General features: G+C 39.0%; 1 protein-coding gene across 5 annotated transcripts in view; it reads left to right on the top strand.

The window, feature by feature from the left end:
- Positions 1 to 1,562: 1,562 nt before the first annotated feature.
- The window catches only part of SPAG16 (sperm associated antigen 16), a 974,490-nt gene continuing 964,581 nt past the window's right edge, over positions 1,563 to 11,471 (top strand). For all 5 annotated transcript variants that reach the window (XM_057503578.1, XM_057503577.1, XM_057503581.1 and 2 more), the window contains exon 1: positions 1,563 to 1,735. In XM_057503578.1, the coding sequence (XP_057359561.1) occupies positions 1,615 to 1,735 (121 nt within the window). In that variant the 5' untranslated portion in view covers positions 1,563 to 1,614. The remainder of the gene's footprint in view (positions 1,736 to 11,471) is intronic.

Raw genomic sequence — 11,471 nt, 5'->3', positions numbered from 1 at the left:
CCCCAGGCTATTTGTCAGGCTGGTGTTTAGAGGAAACAACCTTGAGGGATGAGGTCACTTCCTTTGTAAAAAAGAGGAGGCTTTCTGTAAAAGCATTGCATTCCCCAATTTCAGAACTCCTCTCCTATATTTTCAGCCCTTTGTAATTTTTCCTTGCATTAATAAGCACTCAAGGTATGTTTGATGTGAGATATCAAAGAGAAAGAGTAAGCTATTAAAAGAATAAACACCAATAACGAATTCTCCAACTATTATGTCTAATTGGGACCCTTGATTATTTTAGAAAACAATTAACTTCAATAAAAATAACATCTATTTCTTAGTGTCTACTATGTATCTGGTGGGTTCTTAATTCTTTATGTTGTTTTACCCTTTGCAACAATACTTTGAGGTAGGTAATATTGCCCCACTTTACGAATGAGGAAACTGAAGCCTAGAATCATTCAGTAAATTTTATTAACAATTATTTATTGAAAATATCTGATATACCAGACATGGTAATACTAAGTGTTTTTTACATATTTAATTTCCTTCACTTTTTATATTTTGGTAAGGTAGGTATTAAAATCTCTGTTTCAGAGAAGAGGAAACTAAAGCGCCTAGAATTTCCGCACTTTGCATAGCTAGTAAAGTGGTCAACACTCAGGCTGTCCATCACATTAGGAAGTTACCGTTTTATTTTTGGTAATCAGTGGGAACTTTTGTAATGAGTTGCTGTTTGGAATCCAGTTTTCGTCAAGAAATGTTGAATGAAAAGAATCTGCAAAGGGCTTCCGATGTATGCATAATACAAACCTGAGGAAGATCCTGTAAAAGGACTGCACTGTGATTGGGCAAATATCATTTATTATACGTCATGGTAGGGCCATTTATATCTTATAATTATTATGAGAGTGACTTTACCTTGGCAAGAATCCACGCTACAAATACTATTATTCCAAGTCTCAGTGTATGTATGAGACGAAAAGTCAAAACAAATGTCCAGATAGTGAGTTTTAAAAAAGCAAAAGAAAGGAATTGACTAAGGAGACCACCCTAGTTTTTTTGTCAAGCATCTAAGGATGGTAGTTCCATTGGGCCAGTCTCTCAATTATGATTTCTAGGATCCCCCTTTTTTTTTTCTTCAGGCACTGAGGATCTTCCTGTTTTCCAAGAGTTTTTCCTGGGGACAACTGGGACCCTATACGCATCTAAAATCCGGGAGGATGATGATGGGCATGTAAGAACCAAGAGAAAGGCAAGATATGGAGGAAAATGATGTGAGAAAGAAATGCTAGGGTCAAAACGAAAGATAACCAAGCTGTCTCGGTAAGAAAATAATGTCATCCAAGCCCGCAGTTTCTCGCATCTGATCTCCTTCACTCCAGAGGCTGCGTCCCTAACTCTCAGGGTAACTAAGCAACGGCGTTGCCGCGGTAACCCGGAGGGGCGCAGAGGGCACCGACGCTATGGGCTGGGCAGCCCTACTGTGCCCGGGGCTGGCCTGGTGGGAGGGGTGAGGCGTGGGGGTTGTTGGCTCTCGCGAGAGCTGCGTGGGGTCGTCGCCCAGCGTCTTAACGGTGGTTCCTAGGGACGCGGGGGGCCGGCCGGGGGCGAGGGCCGGGCGCGCCGCTGATGGCTGCTCGGCAAGGGATGCCCACCTCGAGGGTTCTGGAAGAAGCGTTGGGCTTGGGCTCGTCGGCTGCCGGGGACGCCGCGGACGCGCTGGCTGCCGAGGGCGCCTACTACCTGGAGCGTATCCTTCCGTGTGGGCGCGGCCTCCGGGCGCCGGCCGCGGTAACGGGTATGGGGCGAGGGCGCGGGCTGCCCACTGGGGAGCGCTTTACGAGGCCCTGCGCCACCGAACGCCGAAAGGCAGGTTGACTGTCAAGGCGGCGTGTCCGCCAGCGCCCCCCACTTTGAGCCTCCCACTGAATTTTTCGCCTTCTAGGGCTGTTAAGCTGCCACTTTCCTGTTGGAAGAAGAGTTGGAAGACCTTCAGGAGTCTCGCACTTAGTAACCACTCAGCAAATTGAGGATGGAAGTTTCATGAAAGGCGGTGCAGCCAATTGATCCCACCCTCTTTCCCTTAGTGGTTATCCTGAATAACTCCCCCAAACCCCTCAAACGTATCCCCTCCCAACAAATCGAGTCGGGAAAGTTTGGGGATTAGAGCAAGACTTTTGTTTTTGGGCTTTAAACGAGCTGAAGCTCAGAGTATCCAACCCATAATCCTGTGGATGGTCCAATTGTCCAATCTAAAGTGTTTTGTTTGGTAGCATCGACTTCTTCCTGGCTAGTTTCAATTTTGGCTCTTTAATAATTACTTTTTTTTCTTTATCAACTAAATGATGACCTTGGTGAGCTGACAAGGCTTAGAGATTTTAGGAAAGAACCAGATAGTAATGAGCGATTATCAATGGAAATATCAGAAAAATTGAATAGCCATATGTGAATAATTAGGTTCACTAGTTCTTGTACGGGTTTTGAGTCTCCCCCTGTAGGCATATAGATTGTACTGGAGAGTTGTGTGTGTGGGGGAGTGGAGGTTGGGGGGGGGAGTTCATGAGAAAAAGATAACTATTCCTTTCTGCAGGCAGGTAGGAGAGAGATGTTTATCAGTTTTATTCTTAAACATATCAAGGAAACTCCAAAATCTCCCTTAGCTTATTTTTCTGTCCAACTCGTGTCCTCAGCTCTAATGGGAGACTTCAGAGGTCCAGCAAGGATTGATTCTGTGGGCTTTGACAAACTTGCTAATCTGTCCTGACTCAGTCTTAGTATATCTGAATATTGAGTATACTAGTATACTCATTATACATTAAAAACTACAAGGGGCTTTGAAGAAGTAAGTTGAAAAGATCAAAAGAAATGTATTTTATTCAATGCAAACATGATTTTACAGGAATGTAACTTTGAATATTTTGAAGTCAGTTTGAATGAAATTTGTGGGTGCTTTAGTGTCTAATGTGAGGTTTTATACTCTTTTCGTAACTCTAACAAGCTTTTCCAGTAAAATTCCATTTAAAATTTAAAAATGAGTCAACATTTTTTTTAGAGGTTATGTATATGAAGTATAAAGTTATCCAGTGACCTTGTTAGTGAATGACAACTAGGCATCTTATTTTTTTCTGTATTAAAATGATTTCTATAACACATAGTTTAATTGTTAACATGAAATGAACACAATGAAGTAACTTTTTGCACACATCTCTGTGAAATAAATGGTGGGACTCAAATACAGCACAAGGTTCAACAGTGAAAATCAGGTTTACTTAATTTGCAGGGAGGTCCCTGAGTCAAAACTGCCAACAGATAGCAGTTTACAAAAACCCTATCCTTCAAAGATTTCTCCAAATAATCATATGCAAATATAAGCAACTCTAACTTTTCAGGATTGAGTTTTGTAGTTTGTGAATTATCTAACCCCTTTACTTTTGTTCCTTCTTTCTTTGTGAAAGGCTACTGGCTACTATTTTGGATTTAACAAAAGGGTAGTTAGGGGATAAAAAATTTTAAACATTTAACCAGTCAGTTTTCCTACATTCAGTGTTCAGGTAAGAGGTTTAGTCATGGGAGAGGCTTTAACTTCTAGTTTATAAAATAAAGTTTGTGGATCACTTTTGAATGCCAGTTATCCCTGTATGCCTGGGCTCTCTTAACATGCACAATTGAGTTGATAGCATAATGTTACTTGACATTGTTTCTTAAGGCAATTATAATAGTTACTGAAGTGAGACTTTCTTGGGTTCAAACTTTTTAGCTCTTAGGGAATGTAATAGAGCTATTGAAGTGGATAAAAAAAGTTCTAATATACACAAATGAATCAGCAATCTGATACTCTCTACTTGAGACATATACTTGCTCACTTCTAATCTACTGCATTTGGTTTTGCACTTCGCTTATTTGTGACTGAACAGATGTGCCTTAGAAAATTAGGTAAGGTATTGTTATTGAGCAAGGTTTTGTAAGAAGTTGACTTTAATTCTCCAGGAAATCATAATTTTCTTTGCTTTTAAATATTTGAAAATAAAGAACATGCACATTCTAAAGTGGCCCAAACCAGAAGCATAGCCAGGATTCACCGTAGGGGGAATGGCTTATTAGTTAAAAGCCCCATGTTCCTTAGAACAGTTCAGAGAATGTGATGAGGAAAAAGAATTCTTACCCCTGGAATGCCCCTCCTTTGTAGCTTTCTGGATGTACTAGTGTCATCTGTTTTTCTTCCAAAGCTTTTCACAGTATCATTGCTTTTATTTTCTAAACTTCCACAAAGTGAGATACAAACACACATGCACATAGTTCTGTCTTACTTAACTATTTCTAGAGTTTTTAAGAAATCTAGTCATAAAGTATATGAGTCCTCTGTAGAACTCTTCATTGGAAAGGTATTTGCAATATTGTAAAATAGAAGGCTAGGTTTTAACTGTGCAATTTGTAAAGGGCCAAGTAGGTGTTTCTAGAATTTGTAAAGAAGGTTGGTTATCTTTCGTGCGTGAATTCTCTAATAGAAATCAGTATAACTTGGGTGAGGTTTTCAGTTACAGTAGTGACCTGGGGCTGTGTATTAATGTGTGGCTATGGACACCTGAGAGTGCCTAATCCCTTTGGGAGATGCAGGCAAGGATGAATTGTACTAAGAAAGCTAATGCTTAATTGATTTTGTTGCTACTTGTCTAAAGAAAGACCTTGTTCAAGGGAGAAAACTGGAATACATGGACACTAGGAAAGTGGAGGCCCAAAGTACTGCTTTTGTTACCGACTTCCACTTGTATTGATTCAATACTCCCCTAATTAGCTTTTGACTATTTTTCATCTTTCTAGGTATTATTCTGACACTAAGAGTTTGGCTTCTTAGGTCATGGAAGCCACTGAAAAGGTCTCCTCTGGCCCCAACAGTAATTTCTGAGGGCTCAGTGAGTTTAAGCCTGTCATTTGTGGCTAATGAACTCTGACTTCAGTTCCAAAGTCAATTGTTTTGAAAAGGCAAAACTAAGGATTCCACTAAACTGATCACCTGAAATACTGTGATCACACTAAACTGATACTCCATCTACAATGCCTGCTTGTCTTTGTAAGTTACATCCCTAGCCAGTCTTTTATTACAATAGTAGTGTTCACTGATAATTTTGTTTAATTAAAATTGAACATTTGTCTTTTAAAAAATTATTTTGTACAAGGAATCCAGATTGGTAAAGAAGAAGTTAAACTGTCACTATTTGCAGATGACATGATATTGTACATAAAAAACCCCAAAGACTCCACTCCAAAACTACTAGAACTGATATCGGAATACAGCAAAGTTGCAGGATACAAAATTAACACACAGAAATCTGTGACTTTCCTATATACCAACAATGAACCAATAGAGAAATCAGAAAAACAACTCCATTCACAATTGCATCAAAAAGAATAAAATACCTAGGAATAAACCTAACCAAAGAAGTGGAAGACCTATACCCTGAAAACTAAAGTCACTTAAGAGAAATTAAAGGGGACACTAACAAATGGAAACTCATCCCATGCTCGTGGCTAGGAAGAATTAATATCGTCAAAATGACCATCCTGCCCAAAGCAATATACAGATTTGATGCAATCCCTATCAAATTACCAGCAACATTCTTCAACGAACTGGAACAAATAGTTCAAAAATTCATATGGGAACACCAAAGACCCCGAATAGCCAAAGCAATCCTGAGAAAGAAGAATAAAGTAGGGGGATCTCACTCCCCAACTTCAAGCTCTACTACAAAGCCATAGTAATCAAGACAATTTGGTACTGGCACAACAGAGCCACAGAACAGTGGAACAGATTAGAGACTCCAGACATTAACCCAAACATATATGGTCAATCAATATTTGATAAAGGAGCCATGGACATGCAATGGGGAAATGACAGTCTCTTCAACAGATGGTGCTGGCAAAACTGGACAGCTACATGTAGGAGAGTGAAACTGGACCATTGTCTAACCCCATACACAAAAATAAATTCCAAATGGATCAAAGACTTGAATGTAAGTCATGAAACCATAAAACTCTTAGAAAAAACATAGGCCAAAACCTCTTAGACATAAACATGAGTGATCTCTTCTTGAACATATCTCCCCGGGCAAGGAAAACAACAGCAAAAATGAACAAGTGGGACTATATTAAGCTGAAAAGCTTCTGTACAGCAAAAGACACCATCAATAGAACAAAAAGGTACCCTACAGTATGGGAGAACATATTTGTCAATGACAGATCCGATAAAGGCTTGACATCCAAAATATATAAAGAGCTCACCCACCTCAACAAACAAAAAACAAATAATCCAATTAAAAAATGGGCAGAGGAGCTGAACAGACAGTTCTCCAAAAAAGAAATACAGATGGCCGACACATGAAAAGATGCTCCACATCGCTAATTATCAGAGAAATGCAAATTAAAACTACGATGAGGTATCACCTCACACCAGTAAGGATGGCTACCATCTAAAAGAAAAAAAAATTATTTTGTTATTTATGGTTTTTAACAAATAGTAATCCCTTCCTTCCCCTCCTCCTACCCCCGTGTTATAAAATGTTATTTCTCTGGAATATTTATAGTATTGAGTGAGAATATATTTGTAAAATCCTTAATGGCATTATTTTACTCAAGTAGGGTATTTCTTATTATCACTGGAAAACTGAATGTGCCCCTGGGTGCTTACTTGCACCCTACATATATTCAGATAAAAAAGATAGATAGTCTGAATGTAGAATGTAGACCAAAAGGCATGTTACTAAACCTGGAGTGTTGAGTTTTACACGCATGAAAGTTATAGGCTATTTGGGAAGATAAAAATTGTATTTCTGTGTCCTCTAGTCTAGGCAAATGTTAATGTGCATATGAATCAAAGATGTGGGATCTTTAATGAGGATTCTAATTCAGTAAGTCTGGGTCAGGGCTGAGATTCTGCATTGCTAACAAGCTCACAGGTGCTGCTCCCATTGCTGGTCTAAGGATTGTGACTGGGGTAACAAGTCTATAGATGAGTATCATACATCTAGCCTTTATATTGTCAGATAGAGGTATATATAATATAGTATGTGGAGCTCATATCTTTGGATCTCTTGGCTTAGAAGTTGGAAAAAATTATATCACCATGCACTATGAGAACTACGAGTCATGTGTTGAAAGGAAGTCATTTTCCAGCTTCTGAGGCAGAAAATATGCAATAGCTGTCTAAGGCAGGGGTGGCCAATAAATTTCCACTCTTGCCAAGTCTATTGAATTGGTAGTGGCTCCCTGGTAAGTGGTGTTAATTAGAATCCTGAGACCTCCTGAAGACTCAGTGGGAAAGACTGCAGGAAGCAAACAACAATGGGGAAAGTGGCAGTAAGCATGCCAGTTATTTGCCATCTTTGGTCTCTAATATTCAGTTAACTTGCATTATTTAAATTGACATTCTTACGAAAGGGAACATAACTGTGATGTTTGCTATTTACCATACTTTTATTTCAATTTAGTAAGGAAAGTGTTGATCATGGAGGAGCCAGGCTAGAATTCAGATTGCCTCTGGGTGCATTGGCTCTGCAGTGATGGCAAAGATTACAAAGCAATTTCTGTGTATAGTGGCTTTGGGAAATCATGTAAAATATAATTAGCTATATGTTTCACCCCAGTTCTTTATAAAATGCTGCTGCCGGCAGTGATCACTACCTGCAAGTGCAGCAATGGAAGAGTCCAATTTGTGAGGAACTTTGGATGCTGCTTACATCTGAAAATTGATCATAGCTTTCTGGCTGTGGTCTATTTGCAGAACCTTGTTTGTGACCCTGTCATACCAACTGTCACCTCAAGCTCTGCTCTACCAGGCCAGCTGAAATTCTTTTCTGAGGCTTCTTGCAGTTGTATCTTCTCTAGTACTGTGTTGGGTTCAGGGCTTCCTGGTAGTTTCAGTGTGGGTGTACAATGACCTATTTTCTGGTAGGATCCATAAGGTCAGGATTTGGTGCAGACTCTACCAATGCAGAAACTACCAATTAGTTCACCCATTGTGACCAAATGGCAGGAGCTGATTAATACCATGCAAAATCACAGGTACTACTACATTCCTTCTAGAGCAAGTGAAGCTGTGGAGGAGTGGGGCCTTCGGCGTGAGGGCAGGCTCTGCCCTAGAATACAGAACCTGCTCTAGCAGTAGGTGGGGCTGTGGGCTGCAGCTGCAGGTGGGAGGAAGGGAAGCCACAGCCTGGAAAGCAGAGTAGAGAACCAGGCACCATATTAAGTGTCAAAACAGAAAGGCAGGATCCAGATTTGAGGGGAATAGGGCAGAAAAGAAATTAAATTTGGAAATGAAGTTCAAAGATATTCTTTGAAGGAATACTAGGCAGATAGTGGGGAGTTTTGTAAAGGCTTACAGTCAGCTTGGTGTTAACAAACTGATTTTAGCCCAGAATGCCAGTTCATTATTCTGCAGTGGATAAATAACTGCATGAGAACTGTGACCACCTTAATTGTATAGGCATTTTCTGGAGAACAGGCTTACCTGTGAGATTACATTACAGATGCAAAAGTTGTCCAGTAAAAGTAGAACCAGAGTAAGGGCTTTATCTTTCAGGCAGTTCTTCATGAGTTGTCCATTTCCATTCTGGCAATACTACTTGTAAAGCGGTGCTTTCCAACCTTTTTTTCACATGGTACTCTTATCCGATCCTGCTTCACTCTGTCTTGGTGGCTGTCCCAAGGTTCAAAGGGAATCAATATCTGCACAATCCACAATGTGTTCTCTATGAGAACCTAAGGGTGTAATTTCTCTCAGGCTTTGGAACCAGAAATTGCACATCTGCTCAGAAACTCATCTGTTTTTATTGGATGGATACGGAATTGGTATCTGATTACAATCCCCTGTTCACCTTGACTGCTGGGAAGCTTTGAGTCAAACTTGTGGCTTATGGTTAACAAAGTTGGTGACATTTTTTGGCATGTACTGAATCTTTATCTTATTTCTGTTTCCCTTTCTCCTCTAATTTCCATATTCATTTATTTTTATATTTTGTACTGTATGCAAATTTGTGAACTGCCACAGAATTGTTTGGGGATCCGTTTGTACACCTTTCCATTTGTTGCTAGCCAGCTAGTCAAATAGATGCATTGAAACATACATACCAAAGTGCATTTATTTCTTCAGAAATACTGCAACATCATATTTCAACTGAGTTGCTTCTGGAAAGATTCTGTTCAAATCATTTTGTGGATACTAAAAATACCAATTGAAAATAGTGATTCCTATTTTGTGTGCTTGTCCTTTTCCTGACCTTTTATTATTAATCTCTTGCCCTTGGTTAATTTAATCTTTGGGTCTGTAGTCCTGTGGCTGTTTTATACTTCTTCCTCCTTCAAATTCAGCTAGTTAAGTGATTTGAGTTTAGCTGTTGGTAATAGAACAGTTGAGAATTTGGAAAACAAATAGATGAAAGTTCTTTGGGTTATTAGTAAAAATTGCATATTCCTGTTGTGTCATTTTAGAAACAGTATGGCACAGTAGAAAATTCATTATATTGTTATTCAAGAAGCATGTCTTTGTCACTTTTAGCTAGGTGACTTTTTTTTACAAATCTCTTAATCTTCCTGATCCAGTTTCTTGCCTTTTTTTCCCAACTGAGAGATAAACTGTATCTGCAATACTATTGCATAGAATTGTTGTGAGAATAAATATGGTCATGGTCCATATGACAGTACTTTTTAAGCTTTATAAAATGATAGTTTTTTTTTTTCACTTTATCTTTTTGGTTATGGGAAACAGCGTATTAGTGGCTGAAAACTGTTGCCTTGAATATTTTCTGGGTATCAGTATGCAAGTGTTGTTTGGTATTTCCAAAACTTTAAGTACAAATCACTTTTTTCCTCTGCATATTCCCATGGTAGCAGCTTATGCTTTGGCATTTCTTCTTTACAATAATCTTGTCAGTTGGCCTATTTGCAGTTTTAAAATTTATCCAGATGATTCTGGAATATTCTTTGAAGTTTATTATGGTATGAACAATGATAAAGGATTGTGTTGCTTTTCTGGAGACCTAAAGACAAGTCACTTCTTACAAAATCAACTTCTAGTAGCTGTCTTGAAGGAGGGGCCATACTTTTCCAAGAAAAAGAGGCTGACTTCCTGTAGCTGAATCTCAGGAAATTTTATCTCAAGTGAAAATGTGTCAGAAAAACATAAATCTAGAGAAGGAAGAAGGTTTAGTATGTCTTTTATTTATCCATTCATCTTAATGTATGGGGGAACTGGGCCATGGGTGACTTATGAAACTTCTCCATAGGTACTTATCTATATTCAGAACACGGAAAATAGTAATGAACACTTGTATAGCATTAAGCAGGGCACCATTCTTGATGGTTTATGTCTGTTAATTCTTTTAATACCCTTAAAATCTTGGAAGGTAGTATGGTAGCCAGCCTTCAAAATGATGCCCAGTGATCCTCATCTCTGGTATTCATGCTCTTGTGTAGTTCCCTAACATATTGAAGAGGTTGAGCTATGCAACCAATAGGATATTGGATAACTGATGACATGTGAGTGAGGCTTGGTTATAAAGACATTGTGGCTTTCACTTTGCTTTCTTGGATTGCTTATTCTGGAAGTAGTTAGCTACCATGTCTTGAGGATACTTAAGAAGTCTTTGGAGAACCCACATGGGGAGGAACTACACTTCCAGCCAATAATGTCAGTGGGCCATCTTCAAAGTGGATCATGTTGCCTCAGCTAATCCTTCAGATGACTGCAACCCTGGCTGCCAGCTTGACTGGGACCTCATGAGAGATGCCAATTCAGAATCCTCCAGCTAAGGCACTACTGAATTGTTGGCCACAGAAACTATGAGATAATGCATGCTTGTTGTTCTTTTAAGCCCTCAATTTTGGGGAGTTTGGTCTTCAGGAATATATAAAAAACACAGACTTTGGTTCCTGGAAGTGGCATTCTAATATAAGAAATACTTGAAAGTATCAGAGTGGCTTTGGAACTGAAAGGGCAAATGTTGGAAGTACTTTAAGTAGTATGTTAGTAAAAGCTGAAATACCTTGAACAGACTATTAGTGGAAGCCTAATAATTTTTAAGGAAGCTGCTGACAAAGGATTAAGGGAGAGTGAGGCAAATGCTATTGGAAACTGTTCCACAGCAATAGGTAATTAATATAGGTAGGTACTTCACTCCTGGTACTCAGTATGGGTGAGTTCAAGGTTACGGGATCAACTTTAGGTATGAAATGTTTTTATCTTGTGCTAGTTTAACCTACTTTTAATTTGTTATTTTTTGAGCCTAAATTACTTTTCATTTTATTGTTGAGAAAGATTCATGTTGGCCAATAAAAGTACTGGCCTTTTGACAGGTATTTGGTTCCTGAGGATTTGTTAAAAGAACTAGGCTTAAGAATCTCCTCAAGCAGATAAGGCAAGCTGAAGAGTTATTGCTTATGATGGGGCTTAGTAAGAAGAATGTATTACCTATTTTTGAGAGGTTTAGAACTGT

This window comes from Manis pentadactyla, chromosome 6 (genome assembly GCF_030020395.1).
Source record: "Manis pentadactyla isolate mManPen7 chromosome 6, mManPen7.hap1, whole genome shotgun sequence".
Lineage (NCBI taxonomy): Eukaryota > Metazoa > Chordata > Mammalia > Pholidota > Manidae > Manis > Manis pentadactyla.
This window is presented reverse-complemented; position numbering and strand designations above follow the sequence as displayed.